Here is a 19,516-nt window from a genome sequence, read left to right as displayed (position 1 = left end):
AGAGGTCATCAGGCTTGGGGCATCAGGCTTGGAGCATGGGCTTTCACTAGCTGAGACATCTTGACATGGCTACGCCCGTACTATTTCCACAGAACTGTTGATGGCCACTTCTGTGGCAGTGTCATTTATGTGTGACATTTATATGCAGCCCCTTAAGCAGGGCCGGAGGGTGGTGGCATATCTTAATGCCGCCCCACCTGTCATAGCCAAGCATCTAATAAAGAAGAAACAAGACAGATGTTTCTTGACTAAATGTCAAGAGAAAATACTTTTGAATGAGAAATGCTATTAAAAACATGCAGGACGAGCCTCTTAACGGGGCTATTCTGCCCCCTAGGGAACACTTGGTAATGTGTAAAAATGTGGGTTGTCACACTGATGGAGATGCTATTAACATGTGGTAGGTAGAGGCCAGGACACTTCCAACGATGCTATAATGTACAGAACCATCTTCTATAACAAAAATACTACCTGACCCACATGTGAAGAGTACTAACAATGAGACACCGGAGTAGGAATGGGAGAAGGGATGTTGTAAATCAATAGTTATGTTAAAGTATACAGTGAATATAGGAATAGTTGTATGTGCATATATACATGTGCTGTGTATGTGGAGGTCAGAGGTCAGAAATCGACTTTGCTGTTTAGCCTGGTGGACAAGATGGCTCCCAGGTCCTGGGAGAAGAGAAGAAACACTTGCTCCCTGCTCTACTCCATCCAGTTGTGGCCCTGTTGGTTCATTCTTCAGAGACTGGTACTCAGCAGATGTCAAGGATTCTACAAAGCCTAGCATCCCTGCCCTTGACACATACACCCAAGCATGCCTGGGAGCACGCGCGACACACACACACACACACACACACACACACACACACACACAGCTGAGGGTGAAGAAGTAGGATGAGAAAGAGGAAAAGAGAACGAATGGGAATAAGATGGAATAAGAGAGGCAGACCAAGAGAGAGCCCGAGATCATGAGAGCCCGAGACCGAGAGAGCCCGAGATCATGAGAGAGCCCGAGACCAAGAAAGAGCCCAAATCGTAGTCCAGAATCAGAGTTAGTTGGTTCTAAGCTAAGCTTTCACTCTCTTGTCAGGTTAGTTACGATTTTACAACATCCTGATTTTGAAAAAAAAATACAAGGATATAATAAATGGGACTTGTTAGTGAAAAGGATAACAATTTATATGGTTCAAACATGTTCTTGCTCTTGTTATTATAGACTGGGAAACAACACAGGCAGTAAAGTGTTTGCCTTGCAAGTGTGAGTTCGATGCCCAGAACCACATAAAAAGCCATGTGGCATGGCGTGTGTTTGTATTCCCAGCAATGTAGATGTGAGATAGGCAGATCTCTTGGGTTCACTGGACAGCCCAGTTGGCCTGATCAGCAAGCCCCATGCCAGCTGAAAGACTCTACCTGAAAAGACGGTGTGGGTGGCACCTGAGGAGTGACACTCAAGGTGGATTTTCTGGCCTCTGCATGCACAGCACAGGTATATATACACATACAACTATTCATATGTATGGCTGTATATGTTGACATAAACTATTGATTTGCTACATCCCTCCTCCCATTCTTACTTCCAGCTGCTGTCTCATCCTTAGCACTATTAAAAAGCCAGCATGGGCGGTGGTGGCGCACGCCTTTAATCCCAGTACTTGGGAGGCAGAGGCAGGCAGATTTCTGAGTTTGAGGCCAGCCTGGTCTACAGAGTGAGTTCCAGGACAGCCAAGGTTACACAGAGAAACCCTGTTTCGAAAAAACCAAAAAAAAAAAAAAAAAAAAAAAAAACCCCAAAACCCAAACTAACAAACAAAAAAACCAAGCCAACAGACACAGTACAGAGGATTATATACCTCCGAAGAGTGGGGGAAGGGCCACAGGTAAGCAAGCTGTGTGCTTAGAGAAGGCTGTGTCCAGCCACAGCCCACTTTGGAAGTGACTGACAGGTCAGTATATGACTCTGCAGAGCCCAGCAATCCCAGCCCTCCCCGTCCCTGCTGATTCCTGAAGCTGAGTAAGGAGGCAGGTGTGGCTCCACCCAGCTGGCACTTACTGGAAGGGGAGCTTTTCATCATTGGGCTTGATGCATCGAACGTAGTGTGGCGTTGTGGCGTTCAGGGTCTCCATAAGCAGGTTTAGGGAAGTGCGGAACTGCAGGGGACAAAGCCAGACCTTAGTTATTTTTAATATTCTGTTGAATTCACAGTGAAGAATCACTAACGCACTAGTGGCAACTTCGCTAGTGCTGACATCAGAAATCACTCTTATGACTATGATTAATTCAGAAAGGTGGGGAAAGACATTCGGTGACCAGGGCTTAGATTCTAGCTGACAGTCCTAGCTTGCTATGAATAAACTTGTAGGGCTCTTCCATCGTAGGACTCTTCAAACTAAACAGGGGGAAAGCTACTCCACAGTGTACCTAACTCCCATTGTTAGGAGAATCAATTAGATGAACTGTGAGTGCTAAGAGATGAGAGATCTACCTGCTGTGTGCTCACAGCCTGCTATCCCTGAATGTGAGGAACGCAGTTGTAACGCCTCCACCAAAACATCCCAGAAACAGTAAGATTTGTATGAAATGCCCCAAATTAGCAAATCCATAGGAATTAAAGCAGGTGGGACTACCAGATCCTTCTCTCTGGAGAAATACTGGAAACCAAGCACTCTAGTTAGATGTTTCCTGGGCTTATTCAGCCCTCCCCTCTTCACACTATCTGAACACCTTTACTGGGGCCTTGCATCTAACTCCGTCTTTTGTGAGTCTCCCCCCCAACCCCAAGCCCTGCTGCATATGCCACAGGCCCGGGACCAGGACTGACCTGGTAGCCCACGGATTTCTTGTGCTCCTTGTTAGGGACTTTCATGAGGGGTCTGGAAGAGCGAATGCTGATCTTTGAAGATGATCGATTCTTAGCTGTGTTGGTGGCTGGAACAGAGTCCTTGTCATCGTGGAACAAGTCAGCCACGAGTGGGAACTAGACAGAATCACAGCAAGAAAGGTGTAAAGGGTAATATATCATAGTTTGGTTTTGTTTATATTCTTCCAAAAAAGCAGATATGTAAGAACTATGTATATATTTATTTATTAATGAGAAATGAAAATATACATCCATACAAAACTCTGGGTTTCCATGTTCAAAACATCATTATTCATAAAGGCTATGAAGTAATAAGGACTCAAATGCCCATCATGTGATAGATAAAGAGTGGTATATAGGTGTGATGGAATATTATTTAACAGTATAAAGGGATGAAGTCCTCACATGCTACAACATAGCACAGATGAGCGTTGAAAACATTATGCTAAGTGGTCAAAGCCACGTATGAAAGAACATAGAGTGAGTGAGTCTGTTTCGCTGAAGTGAAGTGTCTAGACAACAGAGAGTGCCCTGTGGCTGTCCAGGGGGGAAAGTAATGTCAACTACTGAGCTTTTTCACTTTTGAGGAATGATAATATTCTCGAGCTGGTAGCACGGATGCACAACTAAAGACCACAAGTTTAACACAAGGGTGGGCATTACAGTATGCGGTGAGTGACGCCTCAATGTTTAAAAGGGTTGGAAAAGGTTGCTTCCCCCAATAGGATTATTAAACATTCATCTACAAAGGCAGACATAGTTTCAGTTCCTTGGAGTGTCCTAGGAGGCAGAGGCAGTCACTCACAGAACTACGTCTACAGGTGATTGATTGTTCTCTAACACTTATTTGGGATCTTGTAAGGTTATTTAGCTCCCTGGAGCCCTGGGTCTTCCATCAGGACAGTGGGGTAAGACGGCATCTAGTATCCAGGACTGTTGTGAGGACTCTGTTATATGGTCTTTGTGTTAGTGTGACAGGGCGCTGATGACACGGAGAGTTTGTCCATCAAGACCCTTAGTCTGATGAGGGCACATCTGCCCTCGTTCCCTGAGCGGATCAGTACTGGCGCACTGGGAGGTCTCCGGTCCACCCCTGACAGTGCAGAGGAAAATGAGTCCGGATGGCTCCTTTGTCAACCTGAATCACAATAGAAGGAAGGCAAAGGGAGAGTGTGTGCCTCAGACTCCAGGTTCCTCTGATCCATTCTGTACTGTCTTCCTTCAGAGCCCACTTACATGCACGAGTCTCCTCCCACACCACATCTGGATGCCCCAGGCAAGCATGTCTGGCCCTGTCCCCTCCCAGAAGGTACATGGGATTCAGCCATTGAGTTGTTCTCCCTGCTCTTCCTGATGTTAAGCATCATGTTCCTATCCCACCCTTCCACTTTTGCTCACTGTGCTCATCTTATCTCAAGTATCCCACCCTTCAATCTCTCTGCAGGCCTTAAAGCCTGTCTCTCCAGGACCAGCCCAAGTCCCGCGTACTCTTTCCCAACATGCTCTACCCACTCCTAATCTACATCCCACAGACCCAGTCTACAGCACAAAGAAGCCATTTTCGCCTGTGATGGGCCTAGAACCCTATTCTTGCTGAGCCTACTGTGTCCTCCCTGCTCCCAACACAGAGATAAGGGCAATATGAGATTTCCCATGTAAGCACACAGAAGATGCCTACCACTGAGACACTGCCTAGGTTTATTATTCAGTTATATATACGAAACCAGCAAAGACCGTGAAAATGCAGGTAGATATATCATGTTTCATATCATGCATGGGCTCTAGAAAAGAGGCCACAAAAGTAGAAGGGGCTGTTCAGGAAAAGGAAGGGCATTGGGGAAGGGGATAAGTGAGAGTAATTGGAGCAAACACAAAGTTCATTATATATGCGTATGAAAGGTCACAATGAAATCCACTATTTTGTAGACTTCATATCCTCATGACAAAGGGATGTGACAAAAGTTCAGGTGTTCGGTGTGATAATCAATCTTGATGGTGAATGTGATTGGATACACCTTCAAGATTAATAATTGTCTCCTAGGTATGCAAAGATACCCATTGCATATGGTTAAGACTAACCAATAGGAGAAGAGCCCCTGCCCCTGAATGGCAGCACCATCCCCTAGGCTGGGGCCTGGATGGAATAAAAGGGAGGAAGGAAAAAGTTAATTTCATTCTACCACCATAGACTAACACCTCAAAACTGAAAGCCAAAATAAAGTTTTTTTCCTTCAGTTATCTTGATCGGTGCTTTGCCTCAGCCATGAAGACTCTGACTAATGCACCAAGGGAGTCATTTTTTTTTTTTTAAATACAGCAGCAAGGAATCTTATATCTGTCATTAACTATATGAGTCAACAGAAATCCATGAAGAAAGGACCTACCAGACCTTTGTTCCCACCCCCCACGAAATATAGTAGCTGGCATAAGCCCTCCTAGGGCTACAAGGCAAAGGCCAAGCCCAAGCTAGAGCCTTGGTCCCTGAACACACAAGCAGAGCTTGCTTCCTTAAGGTTACTGTAATCTGAATTAAACATAGAGAGGGCACCAGGGAGAAGAGCCCTCCTGTTAGCAACATCCTCTGAACTCAGAGAGGGAGACTTAGGAGAAGAGGGGAAGCCCCGCCCTACCACAGCATCTCTGCATCAGGCTACAGGTCCTACATGGCAGTGACAGCCGCTCATGCTCTGATCACAGTCTACAACACATGTCCCAGACCTTCTGGGTCTGCAGTCTGAGGTCAGCAGGTAAGTATTCATCGGGCGCTTAGAGGACATAAGCAGGCTGTCATGTCCGTAGCTGAGGGAGTGACAATTTAAGAGCACACACCATTAGTCCTTCACATGTACGTGTGGTGTTTGCAGAGTCTGCATTCGTTTCTCTTCCTGTTGCTATGATGAAGTACCCTGACACAGCAACTCCACCAGGGAAACATTGCTTCTGGCTCACAGCTTAAGGGCTTAGTCCTTCTTGGTGGGGAAGTCACCATTGGAGGTGGGTGGTCACGCTACATTTACAGTCAAGAGGCAGAGTGACAAACGCTGCTACTTTCCATTCAGTCCAGGATCCAAGCCTAGTGAGCCTGGCTCTCCCCACCCCAATTAACCCAATCTCCATAATCCCTTGCCCAGAGGCTAACTTAATCAAGATCATCCCTTGCTAGCATGCCCAAGAGCTCGTCTGTTTGGTAATTCTAGATCCTGTCAAGTTGAGAATCAATATTAACCACAACCCAGTCCTAGAAGCCTGTGGGCATTAGGCAACACCTCTAGACTTTCCATTACCATTACAATCTGCAGGAGGCCCTACATCATCTCCACTCCTGGTCATCACAGACACCTGACAATACAGCCATAACATGACACGTCAACGTGAGTAGGTGGACAGCATCTAAGTAAATCAGCAAGTGACATTCTCTGAACTTGAGTGTTGGAATTGGGTGATGTAGCTCATTGAAAAGAGGCTCTGCAGCCCTGATTGGCAGAAGCTTACAACACAAGTCACTGACCATCCCATCCCCCTAGGGCTTCTTACAACTCAACCACACTCAGAGTCACAGAAGAGCGCTGGCTGGAAGTTGGTGTATGTCCACTGGACTGGGAGAATCCTGCACAGCTCAGCAAGCATCCGCTAACCCCGTGGGATGACCTCTGGCATTTGTTGCATAGTAAAGAAATGGTCATAAGTTCTAAAGAGTAAAGTACTAATTTTCACCAATCATCGGGCCTGGTCATATGCACGAACTTCTGAGAGGATCAGCACAGGTGTATCCACCCACAAATACAAGATTGTGATAACTGATGTGCAAAACCAGTAGCCAAGGCTTGTCTCTTATAGCAAGGATTTTAAAGTAAGACAAAGGCTATAAATCACTACTTTTTATTTTAGTTTATTTATTTATTTATCTATAATAAGTACACTGTAGCTGCCTTCAGACGCACCAGAAGAGGGTGTTAGATCTCATTACAGGTGGTTGTAAGCCACCATGTGGTTGCTGATATTTGAACTCATGACCTTCAGAAGAGCAATCAGTGCTCTTACCCACTGAGCTGTCTCACCAGCCCATAAATCACTACTTTAGCCTGAGGTATTATAAGTTTACATTTTAAGGTCAATTCAAGAGTATTCTAAACACATATAAGTGTTTTACACTGCATAGTAGTATAACTGTCATTTATAAGCAACAAAGCTGCATGTTGTATGTGTGTGCGTGTGTGTGTGCGTGCATGCGTGTGTGTGTGTGTGTGTGTGTGTGTGTGTGTGTGTGTGTGCGTGTGCGTGTATTGGAATCAACGTGCCTGCTTGCTCTTTGCTCACACCTTTCATTTCTCATAGAACCAGCCACGAGAAGCACCTTAACTTTCAGGTTTTTGGCATAGCAGTTTGCATGCCAAGTAACTTTAGAGTTCAGCGATCCAGGAAGTCTAAGCGCACTTTCCAATCTGGCCTGGGGTTAGACATTGTGTTTGTGTAGCATATGAAACACCCTGGGTTTGATCATCAGCACCACAGAAAATAAAATGAATGAGTAAAAGTATAAGCCAGTAACGTAAATTCAAAGGCCTTGTCTTGTGAGTAGCTAGGGGACAGTCTTCTGGCTGCTTCGTGGCTGTCATGGCCTGGTGACAATAAACACTAGAGACTGTGAGCAAAGCCATGAGCAAAACACTCCAAATCCTGGTCCAGGGCCTGGAAGGGATAATCTCATCCAAAATATGTGGGGCCAAGTATTTACATAATAGGAAGTAGAGAGACGCCGGTCGCTACTAAGGATACTGAGGACAACACTGTGAGGCAGTTGGCTTTGAGGGTCCTCCAGTGACATAATTATAGTGGTTCTAAGTCTTGGCTGCCAAGAGGAGGCAATTCTGCCTCTTTGCAGTGGATTCTCTTCACGTGCGGCATTTCAAAATGACACATATTATCTCGTTAAAGGAGAAAGGACCTAACTGGCTGAGAAATGTATTTGAATGTCAGTGTGTCAGAGTGGTGTTACTTTTCCCTAGGTATTCGATTCCACATGATACCGTAGAAATAAAATCAATCCTTCCTGACCCCAGATAGCCAGTCGTGTTGTGCTAGGGGCTGGTAACACAAAAGTGAACAACACAGTTTTTCACACACTGAGGACTTCATGGTCCGTCACGGAAGGCAGACCCTTATCACTTACCCACAGCATTGAAAGTATGATGACAAGAAGATGTCTTAAGGGGAAGGAGAAAATAGCAAAGCTGACTAAATCAGAGCTCTGGGGTGAGGAAGCCAGGAGGGGATTCTCTCAGGGGAGTGTTCTAGTTTGCCTTCTGTTGCTGTGATAAACGTGACCAGAAGCAGTTCCGGGGCAAAGGGTTTATTAGAGCTTACAGGTTGCAGTCTGTCATCAGCAGGGAAGCCAGGGCAGGGCCTAGAACTGAAGTAAAGGACGCACAAGAGTGAGGCTTACTGGCTTGCCTCCTTCTGCTGGCTTGGCCTGCATTCTTATACAGCCCAGGTCTGAATGACTAAGGATGCCCCCACATTGCCATGTTTGGGCAAATAGGATGTGTGATAGGGAGAACAACATGGCATGAGGAAGTACCCGCAGAGATAGAACTCAGAACATCCAGGAACTACTAAAAACATAAAGCCAGTACAGGCACACTGTACTCAAGAGGGAAGCAAGAGGGATCAAGCTTGGTGAAGGATTTTTATTTTTAATCCTAACCGAAAGACGATAACATAAGGGAACAAAACAGAACAGGCATGTACTGGGCATGCCTGGACACATTCACGCTGCCCCGCAACCATGTGATCTAAGTACCAACTGCATACCATTCCACAAGGGAGGAAACCTGAGGCTTGGGGACCAAGACCGCAGAGTTAGTAAATGAGGAAAAGAGGAGAGACCTAAAGCCAGCCGGCTGGAGAGCCTATTCTTCAAAATGCACCACCCACAGAGCGGCAGCTACCTGAGCTGTTCTGGAAATTATCATTGCCTGCAGCTCAGCTCCCAGGTAGCCCAGGAGGTGCTGTCCCTGTTCAAGGTGCTCACGGAGCCAAGACTAGCAGAGCCTCTGACCTTGCAGTCATCTTAGAAGCAGTACGATATGATCGAAAGAGTGCTGGGCTGAGGGTGAAAGGCCCAGGGCTGTCATTAGTCGTGTGGCCTCTTTCCTTATCTCACTTGGTTTGTAAGGTAAAGCCTGACACAATCCCTCTAAATTAGTCTCTGACCTGGACTCTGATCATCTCACCTCCATCCGTCCCTCGCCACTGCTTACTACAAGTTCAAGTCTCTCTGCTGCTGCTTTGGTTTTTTTTTTCTCCTCATTTAGCTCTTTATCCTGCCTCTTGCTCTATACCACAGCCACCCCACTGTCCACACTGCCTTTCCCTATGTTCCCCCTCAGACCAGCCTCAGGAGATCTCCTTGGGCCTCCTCCCATACTGCTGAGATGAATGTTCAGACTCTCTGGAGCCCTCCTTGTAAAGCCCAGAGGGTTACACGTAGTGTGGGTTCCCGTCCTCTCTGATGGCTTCCAGGCCTCCTTTTATAGATGTCTTCTCTGAGCCATGGCAGCTCCATTTACTGCCAAACCCTGTTGCTTTTCAGTTCTCCAGTACTTTCCACGGGCTGGCTTCTGGCCCCTTTCTGTCCTCTGTACCGCTGTGCAAGATCCCCAGGCGTGTTCTCTAACATTCACCCCCTGCACAGACTCCTTCATGCCTGACACCTCTACTATTCTTCCACCCTGCCTCTCCAGTCTAGACCCCTTCCCATCATGATCCCTGTTTCCTTCCAACCCTCTGTTCTGCATCTTCCTCTCTCGAATGCCACAGAAGCTCCAAACTCAACACGGCAGAAAACGCCCTCACATGCTCACTTCAGAAACCGAGGGGGAGTCCATGCCCTGACTCATTCTAGACTCAGGTTCTGTGGTAGCTCATTCCCGAACCCTCGAAGCCTGAATCCACATGTGGTTGCCCTCCCTCGGCTCTTTTGTAAACTACAATCCAAATGGATTTCACCAACAGTCAAAGTTCCCTCTAAATGTAAACCTTACCCAGAAGTCCCTTCCTTAAGGGCTTGTGGGTGGCAGGAAACAACCAAGATTTGCTGAGCGTGTAGGGATAACAGGGTCAGAAGGGATTGCAGGCAGGGGACTGCCAGTCCCAGGCCTCCCACGATTCTACCAGAGTGCCCAGGCATATCCAAGCAAGGGTAGATCGGTGCTCAAGAACCTCTACAGGGAGGTAATAGGTGACTAAGACTTTGTAGCATTGGTGAGTGCTCCCAATCTACATAATTGTACTATAGGAGAGATCTAATTAGCAGAAGTCATTAACAGCTTACGTGAAACATTTTTTAGGTGCCAGGGTTGGGTTTCATGAAGGATGTAGAAATCAGACTGAAAAATAAGTTATTTTGCACATTCAGCCCTTTTTTTTTTTTTAAAGATTTATTTACTTATTATATGTAAGTACACTGTAGCTGTCTTCAGACACACCAGAAGAGGGCATCAGATCTCATTACGGGTGGTTGTGAGCCACCATGTGGTTGCTGGGATTTGAACTCATGACCTTCCGAAGAGCAGTCGGTGCTCTTCCCCGCTGAGCCATCTCACCAGCCCCATTCAGCCCTTTTTTGTTTATAACAACTCAAGAGATGCCAACTGTCCAAGAGATATTTGAATCTATCCTGGTATCATTTATCTGAGGAATTTGGACTTTGTTTTCAAAGCCATGTTTTTTTTTTGTTGTTGTTGTTGTTGTTGTTTTTGTTGCTGTTGTTTTAAAAGATTTATTTTATTTATTTTATGTGTATGAGTACACTATAGCTGTACAGATGTCAGTGAGCCATCATGTGTGGCTGCTGGGAATTGAACTCAGGACCTCTGCCGGCCCCTCTCGCTCCGGGGGGAGTAATTCACTGTAGCTGTCTTCAGATGCACCAGATGAGGGTGTCAGATTTCATTATGGGTGGTTGTGAGCCACCATGTGGTTGCTGGGATCCGAACTCAGGACCTTCGGAAGAGCAGTCAGTGTTCTTACCCACTGAGCCATTTCTCCAGCCCTCAAAGTTATGTTTTAAATGCAGGTCCCTGTATTGAGACTGCATCTAGGGAGAAGGAGCAGCAGGCTTCCTATGTGCAGGATTTGTTTTACAAACTCAGTGGTCATACAGAAGACCTAGGTTGATCATGAGACTTAAAGGCTAAGAGGTACGGTTACAAAATACTGGAATGCAGGCCCCAGCAAAAGAGCCAGACAGAAAATGCCCACCGTGACCTCTACTCACCCATCCACCAAGAGGGCTGAGATAGACAGGAACTTGACCTGGGAATTCCCCAAATAGAAGCAAACTTGAACTCACAACAAAAATCACAACTTGACAAGGGACTCAGAGGACAGAATACCCACACTGCCGGGCAAGGCCGAGAAGAAATGCCAACCTTGCTGGCATAGCTGCTGAAGAGCCTGTTTTGTAAGCTAGCTGAATCCTACAGCTTTACCCTAAGGCAGCCACCAAAAGGAGCCCGCCCAGACATTTCCACGGGCTGCTCCTTTCTAACTCCACAGCAGTCGCGGCTACACGCTCAGACAAACCAAACACATCGCTCATCCTGTTTGCCATGTATGTGAAATGTCCCCATGGGTACTGGCTTCTCTAACGTCTGCTTTTCAAGCCTAGATGGAGAGTTTAAAGACCCGAGGCAAATCTGTTTGCACAGGGATTAAGAAAAGTTGGAAAATACCTTTGAAAGGCTGCTTGACAGTTTAAGAAAATTTCAATTATAGCTGCACACACACCGTTTCCTTGGAAACCACGCCTATTCACTGATGTTTATAAGAATACTTTGGAGATTTCCTTTCACACAGACATATGACATGGAACAAGGACACAGAACAACAGCTTGATTGGAGGGCTCTTCCTCAGGACCAGAGGCGAGCATGACAAAATGCACTTCTTTTTCAGTCAATTCTTTTACATGGTTAACATTACACTTTGGTGGGAGGTGGTAAATCTTCAACATTTACATAAAGAGGATTTTAAGTGGTCACTGAGTGGGCTTTGAGAGAAAGACTCAGTCCAGCCTTGGAAAAGGGAAGGGAACACACCGATTATCAACTGGAGTTCTAGTCTGCTTATTCTCAGGTACATTTTCCAACAGCCAGAGCCAGCGTAGAGGATGCTAACCATACCGAGGAACACGCGTGCCATAGCGCACTGTCTCAATAAACGACTATGGAACTTGACATAGAACACTGACTGCTCTTCTGGAGGTCCTGAGTTCAAGTCCCAACAACACCATGGTGGCTCACAACCATCTGTAATGCGATATAATGCCCTCTTCTGGTGTGTCTGAAGACAGTGTACTCACATACATAAACTAAATTAAAAAAAAAATGAAATTTGAAAAGCAAATTGTGGTGGCTGGTTTTAATGTCGACTTGCCACAAAGTTGAATCACCTGGGTAGGGAAACAACTCAGAAGTTCTCCTCACTTCCTTGACTGATGTGGGCAGACGCACCCCACATGTGGGCAGCACCCTTCTGCTCACTTGGCCCTCCTTCCTGCTACTGAGCTGGCCCGTCCTGCTGCTGCTGCTGCTGGATTCCTTCACTGATAGTAGAACCAGGGTCCATCATTGACTAAGGATGTGGCAGGAACCCTTCATGGCTGTGGAACCCTTGTGGAGGGAGGGGCCTTTCTGGTATGAGACAGCCACGGTGGGACTCTTCCGACTGCTGAGGCACTGGCCTCAAGGGCTGATCATCGACCAGGTGTTCAGACGCTTGGCAAGAAGAACTGCTGTGACTATTTCACAAATTCTCTCTCTCTGTCTCTTTGTCTATCTGTCTCTGTGTCTCTCTCTGTCTCTTCTTCTGTCTCTGTCTCTCTCTGTCTCTTTGTCTATCTCTCTCTGTCTCTTTGTCTTCTCTCTGTCTCTTTGTCTCTCCCTGTCTCTTTGTCTGTCTGTCTGTCTCTCTCTGTCTCTGTCTCTCTCTCTCCTGGCCCTGCTCCAGAGAACCCCACCACACAAACTTTTCTTTCAAGTGGAATACTGGGGCTCAGTCTGAGCTGGCCCTCTCCCATGGCTGGATTCTGGGGATCACCAGGCTTTGGACAGAGACCTTCTGAACCATTGTGGGGAGCCACAGCTGCCACCCTATATACATATATTTTGAACACCTGGTTTCCAGCCAGAGCAGAGAGCATTGATAATCAAGCCCTTAGTTGGAGAAGCTAAGTGCCTCTAGTTTGTGATGCAAGCTGGCATGATTTCCCGCAGCCTATTATGCTTTGCCACGTAGCTGATGCTGATTGGGACCAGGGAAAGTATTTAACCCACAAGGGCTGGGGGCTGGAAGAGTATTGAGTAAGTATGTAGAGATAGTAAGTATGTAGAATTGGGGCTGGTATTGGGATAGGAGAGAAGATGTAGATATAGAAGTAAGATGTAAGGACAGATGTAAGGTGTAGAATTAGGAATAAGTATGTAACTAATAAGATGTAAGTAGTAATAAGTAAGACGTAAGAAGAAGATATAGAAGAATATAAAAGAAGCTAGCTAGAGAAGAAGTAAAAATGAAGGTTCCTGATTAAACTGCATGGAGAAGGGCTCGGTGTTTGCCTCCTTACTTCTAACTGGACGGGTAAGGCGGCTTACAAACCATAATGTTTCTGAGGCTACTTCTCTGATGACATGCAGTGGAGAGATAGTGACACTTGTGTCCATCTAGATCCATGGTCCAGGTTGCCTGACTCACACGGACATAATATTCCAACTCAATAGTTGACCCCCGACCTACACGCAGTGGGTAAGAGAACATCTTTGGAGGAAAAGTACTGCCCTCTTGAGGATCACTCCCTGGAGTGTGGTGGTTTGAATATGCTTGGCCCAGGGAGTGGCTCTCTCAGGAGGTGTGGCCTTGTTAGAGTAGGTCTGGCTATGGTGGAGTGGGTGTGGCCTTGGTGGAGGAGGTGTGGTAAGACCCTCACCCTAGCTGCCTGGAAGCCAGTCTCCTAGTCGCCTTCAGATGAAGATGTAGAACTCTCAGCTCCTCCTGCACCATGCCTGCCTGGATGCTGCCATGCTCCTGCCTTGATGATAATGGACTGAACCTCTGAACCTGTAAGCCAGCCCCAGTTAAATGTTGTCTTTATAGGAGTTGACTTGGTCTCTTCACAGCAGTAAACCCTAACTAGGACACTCTCCAAGCATCCCCATACAGTAAAAAATTCCTTCTCATTGGCAGCAAAAATTGGGAGAGAAAACTTGTCATCTTTAGTGTTTAAAAGAAATGAATGTGTTAAAGCCCTATTTTAGCCCCTCCCCACCCCCCGTGTCCCTTTTTATAGCTCTGTAATAGCCGAGAAGGCAATCGACTCCACTCTAAGTCTTCACAGGGTAACAGGCTTCCCTAATCACTCTCATTACCACTGCCTTACCCCTCTCCCCAGTGAGAGTTCTGCAAACACCCCAGTGCCTGGCAGATGGGAGCCCTCCAGTTCACAGGTAGGACTCCTCCATTTCACACCACTTAATTACTCTCGACAAGCTGATAATTTCTTATCAAGTAAGACACACAAAGGCTAAAAGCCAATAGTTTCTCATAAAATAAAAGTACCTGAGATAAAAATTATGGCTTTACACAAGGATTTCAGAATTAGCTGAGTTTAGAGAGTAAAATTTATCATGAAAATAGCATTACATTATTAAATTTATATCCTGGGGTCTTAAATGTTTCTAGGTCTTTATTGTTCTATTTTTGGCATGCATTTGAAATCTAAGCCCCAGAGGACTGCTACTACAGTGAAAGGTTTTTTTTTTTTTTTTTTGAAAAATGAGAGTGGCTTAGTAAACAAGAGTGTGTAAATATTCAACAGAGGAGGCAGACACAAGGGCACAAGGACACAAGGGCACAAGGGTTTGGCAGAAGAGAAAGGTAGAAACGTGGGAGTGGGGTTGGGGTGAAACGGGAGCCTGCAACTTTCCAAAAACACAGCGCAGAGTGTTCTGCCCTGTAATTTAGTAACTCTACAACTGTTGTGCATCCCACTGTGTTATCAACTTCATTTGTAAAGTAATAGCAAATGACCAAGAGTTATTTAAGAAAGGAAAGCCATGTGTGTGCTCACATGGAAGGACAACCCAGACACAGTGATGTATGCCAAGTCAGAGGAGACTAGAGATGCGTATCCCTTAAAAAGACACAGGCTACGCATTCATCAGAAGATGGCTCATGGACTAGAGGGGGGGCTTGTATATAACTCTGTGATACTTGATTTTTATGGCTAAATTTCTAAAAAAAAAAAAATACCCAGCATGTTTCATCCAAAACAGTATCATCTGCAGAAAAAAACCAAGACCACCATTCTTAACAATGCCTGCTTTGCAGGTCAAGTCTTGGCTGATGCCTGGCAACTTGGATTTTGGGCAAGTTTTCAACATTCCCTGATACCTGTGCAACATTCCTTGCACAGAGCTCACTATGCAAACAATATCATTCATGGTGAACATCTGCTTTTCTCAGTCTAGGAATTTAGTCCATGCTAGGTGTTCAGTTCATGAGACCAAACCAAGGGTACCTGTGTAAGTACCCACTGGCAAACATTTTGTTAGTTATCTTTGCACTTGCTTCTCTGGGGGCAATTGAGCACACCCTGTGTGAATTCCCTGGGAGAACAGGCTAGGAGGCTCACACCTGCTCTCTCCTACCCCCCCATACACCTCTTCTTTGCTTGTTTTGCGTTATTACACTGTAGTAACTGCTACCCTAAGTAAACCACATCCAACTTCTGCAGGCCTTCCTAGCAAACCACTGACCCTGAGGCCCCCAACCTTCTGTCTTCTATAAAACCTTCCTCTTGACCTCTACTCTCCTGCATCCTAGTCACATACAGCCTTCTGCAGTTGCACGTAGCCATTAACTATATATTTCCCCCTAGGTAAGATTCCAGGGATTGTCTATATGGGTCTATATGTTTTTCTATATACATATTCAGTGAAGCTGTTCAATAAAATTAAGTGTTAAATTAAAACTGTTCAGCTAATAATAATACTTGCCTCGTCAGTATTACGAATATTTCCTTATGAGTTTAGGTTATGACATCCCTGGAAGTCCTCAAACTGAGACACTCAAACTGCAGAACTCTATTAGATTAAATCATAGATTTATCAAGACGACAGAGGCTCTCATGCCCGAAGGCCACCTCTTGGACTCCCAGGCAACAAGGGCAAGAGTAGTATAGGAACCAACATCCCACGCCTGCTTTTGTCAAAACTGGAAAAACTCCTTCAAACTGCCACAGACTTGAGATGTAAGACATTAATCTGACATTGAATTCCAAAACAGTATGTATGCATGCTTATGCCCAACTGATTGTCTCTGCGGTTGTCTCTGTGGCTATTCTGAGATGACAACAGTGGCTGCCGCTAACTCGGTCCCTCCCTACATACCATGTTGGGCCCCCGATGGAAAAGGGATGGCTTTGAACACGTGGATTGAGGCTGTGGCCCTACTTTCTCCACTGCTACATTTTTCTCTATTGCGTTCATAATTCTAAAGCTTACCACAAAAAGAAATTATTCTGTCATTTCCCCAGTGTTATCAGGGCCCTGCAGTGAGTTTCATGCCACGTGGTCTGGGAGAAAGGCCCTGCAGAGTTCTCCTGGGTCCTACATAAAGGCCGAGGCTGGCAGGCACCATGTGTATCTGCATCAGCTGCTGGAATACAGGTGCACTAGCCTCTCTCGGCTGTGCCTCCTCCTCTCAGACTTCCTGTCCCTTCATGTTATCTAGGCCTCTCCCAGCTGCAGACTTTCCCTGAGTCTCTGTTCCCTTCATATTTTCAGAGCAGATCTATATCAGCTCATCCAGGGACAATAAGAATGTAGCTTTATTCATCTCTGAATGCAAATATGGGTTTGGGGTGGTGACTCACAGGCAAGTGCTTAACAAATGTGTTTGGTGGGGGTGCAGATGGGCACGCTATCTGCATTTCTGAGAAAGGAGCAGATGAAATTTTAGAGACAGCAAATATTCCAAAATAGATCGAGATGTCCTGGAAATCTCACCTTTTATTACCGGGATACCTATTCTAGGCTGTCAATTCGACTACATCTGAAATTAAATCAAACCAAAGCACGTAGGCACACCACCTTCAAGGGATTTTTCTTGATTGGATCATGTAAGATGGGATTTCCACCTTCCATCTGGGCCATGCCTTCTGGTGGCAGCCAGTGTAAAGGCCATGGAAGAAGGAAGCCCTGCCTTTGCCTGCTGGTCCCCTCTCGATGGCCAGTCCATTTCCTCACTAGCATTAGAGCCTACATCTCTGAGATTCTGACACTTTCTGAAGACCAGCTGACATGTCCAACATCACGGGACAAACACATGTGAAGACCAGCTGACACGTCCAACATCACGGGCCAAACGCGTGTGAAGACCAGCTGACATGTCCAACATCACGGGCCAAACACGTGTGAAGACCAGCTGACATGTCCAATATCACGGGCCAAAAACGTGTTGGATCCTTGGACTTTCTCCTGGGAGACAGCCATTGCCAGATGGGTCAGACCACAGCCCGTTAAGCCGTGCTATGATAAAACATTGTAGATATTCCTCCTACTGGTCCTGTATACAATTACATTCAGATTTTGCCCTCCAGATGGCTGAAGAGAGATGAAGCACACACACAAGGCTTAGAGATGTTCAAATGGTCTTAGCTATGCAAGTAGGAGACAGAAGAGAGGTGACTTGAACATCAGGAGACCTTTCAGCACAACTTACACCTACGCCTCCTCCTGGTTGTCCTCTCTGATATCCTTCCATTTATGGTGTCTTGCCTAGTTTTCTCTCTAGGAACAGAGAAATACCTTCCTGCTTTCTTCTCTCTACCAAGTGTAACCAACAAACCCAGCTCCATGTTCCTGTGCTCCACAGTGGGGCTCACAATAGCATCCCCATCTCTGATCTGTTGGTATATTTTATTTTTTCTTCAGTCTCATCATTTAGCCCCAGCTGCCCTAGAACTTGTTATGTAGATCGGGCTGGCCTCCAACTTGCAGTGATCCTCCTGCCTCTATCTCCAGAGTGCTGGAACAGCAGGCAAGCAAGACCACACCTAGTTCCCATGTATTTATTTTTTATGGTGCTGGAGATTGAACCCAGAGCCCTGTAAAAGTATTCTAACACTACTAAGCAAGTATTTCCCCATGTCACCAGCCCCATTCCCAGGTTTTGTTTTTATGTTTTGTTTTGTTTTTGTTTTTTACCTTGCTGGCCTTCAGGATGTTGATCTGTTCTTCATATACTGTATCCCTGTTTTTCTCCAGAAAACCATCTGAAAGGTACTCCACCTAGGGCCATGGCAACGAAAAACTAAGTCAGTGCTTCCGGGGCTCTGGCAGCCCCTTCATCTCATCTATAGTATTTTCTAAAAGAGCTAAGAACACACAAGTTGTGTGTACACATATTTTCTGACTAAGATCCTCCTCTCCCGTCACTCCTCCTTCCACTCCAACTGAGATCAGCCCACTGGGACTCCCAGTGAGGATCCTCATCACAGTTACAGCCCATGTCACGGTGCTTAGGACAGCCATAATGAAAACACATTTCCACCGCATCAGCTCAGTCTCCGTATTACCCCACGGAGCCAGGTATTATAAGGAGATAAGAAATTGGGGCAAGTCTGATACGCAGAGATTTATCCAGAGGCTACTGAGTATTAGTCTGGCAGAAGAAAACGCTGTATTTAAAGGGAAATCCCACGAGAGAAGGCTTCTCTAGCACACCATGAAAGCATTTTCTCCACCATGGCCCAGATGGCATTGAGTCAGGATATGCAATTACATGCACATTACCACCTGAGAATTCAATAGAAATCCATTTAGAGAGGTTCAGCGTATCTCTGCCCATCACTGGGACCCAGGGTGGGCTACTCCAGAAGGAATCCAAACAATGTTAGTACTTGTTTCTAACCTCTCCCTCTTGTCAGGCTCAGCGACAGCAGACTCTGCTCTGTCGCTGCTTTCTTCCCATGACAGCAGCCCCCAGTTACTACCTGCTATGCATGGGAAGGACAACTGCGCTAGTACAGGCTCTGCTTGTGCCTCGTCTTTGACAGTCTGGGCCCAGGGCAGGGTGGGGAAGAAATCTTCAGAGAAGAACCTTCCTTCAATCTCAGGTCACTGGAACTCACAAAACCAGCTTTCTTAGCCTAGAAACCCTTTATTCTATGTACTGCAGGCCTAAGGTGTGTGTCCCAGGTCAGCAAAGAGGACAGTTACCTTATCTGCAAAGTGGTTGACAATGAAGGCCGTGTTGGACATGCGTGGTTTCTGGAAGTGCTGGCTATTGGAGTGTCGTTCGTAGAGTTTCTGGGCCCAGTTCTGATCAGTTCCTTTGGGGACCTGGAGAAGCACAAGACCGGGTAGAGTGTCTCACAGAGCAGAACAAGGCAGTGAAACATCCTGGCAGAGGGTTGGAGTCTGGGTTCAGCTCTCAAGCCAGGACAGTGCCAGGACTTGGAACTGGACAGTGTGAACAACTCAACCATGAACTCTGAAGATCCTGCTATGAAAGGCCACTGACTGGCTATGTGGGGGCTGGCATCCATGGGAGGGCACTGAGCCTCAAAGATCAAGCTAGCCAGCAGAAA

At 46.1% G+C, this 19,516-nt stretch overlaps 1 protein-coding gene across 3 annotated transcripts in view; it reads right to left on the bottom strand.

Moving 5' to 3' along the window:
• Positions 1 to 19,516, bottom strand: part of Myo5b (myosin VB) — a 317,620-nt gene that overhangs the window by 80,826 nt on the left and 217,278 nt on the right. For all 3 annotated transcript variants that reach the window (XM_031366041.1, XM_031366040.1, XM_031366039.1), the window contains exons 13-16: positions 19,146 to 19,268; positions 18,132 to 18,215; positions 2,829 to 2,984; positions 2,060 to 2,157 (exon numbers count right to left, since the gene is read on the bottom strand). In XM_031366041.1, the coding sequence (XP_031221901.1) occupies positions 2,060 to 2,157; positions 2,829 to 2,984; positions 18,132 to 18,215; positions 19,146 to 19,268 (461 nt within the window). The remainder of the gene's footprint in view (positions 1 to 2,059; positions 2,158 to 2,828; positions 2,985 to 18,131; positions 18,216 to 19,145; positions 19,269 to 19,516) is intronic.

This window comes from Mastomys coucha, unplaced genomic scaffold (genome assembly GCF_008632895.1).
Source record: "Mastomys coucha isolate ucsf_1 unplaced genomic scaffold, UCSF_Mcou_1 pScaffold13, whole genome shotgun sequence".
NCBI lineage: Eukaryota > Metazoa > Chordata > Mammalia > Rodentia > Muridae > Mastomys > Mastomys coucha.
Note: the sequence above shows the minus strand (reverse complement) of the source record. Positions and strands in the feature narration are given on the sequence as shown.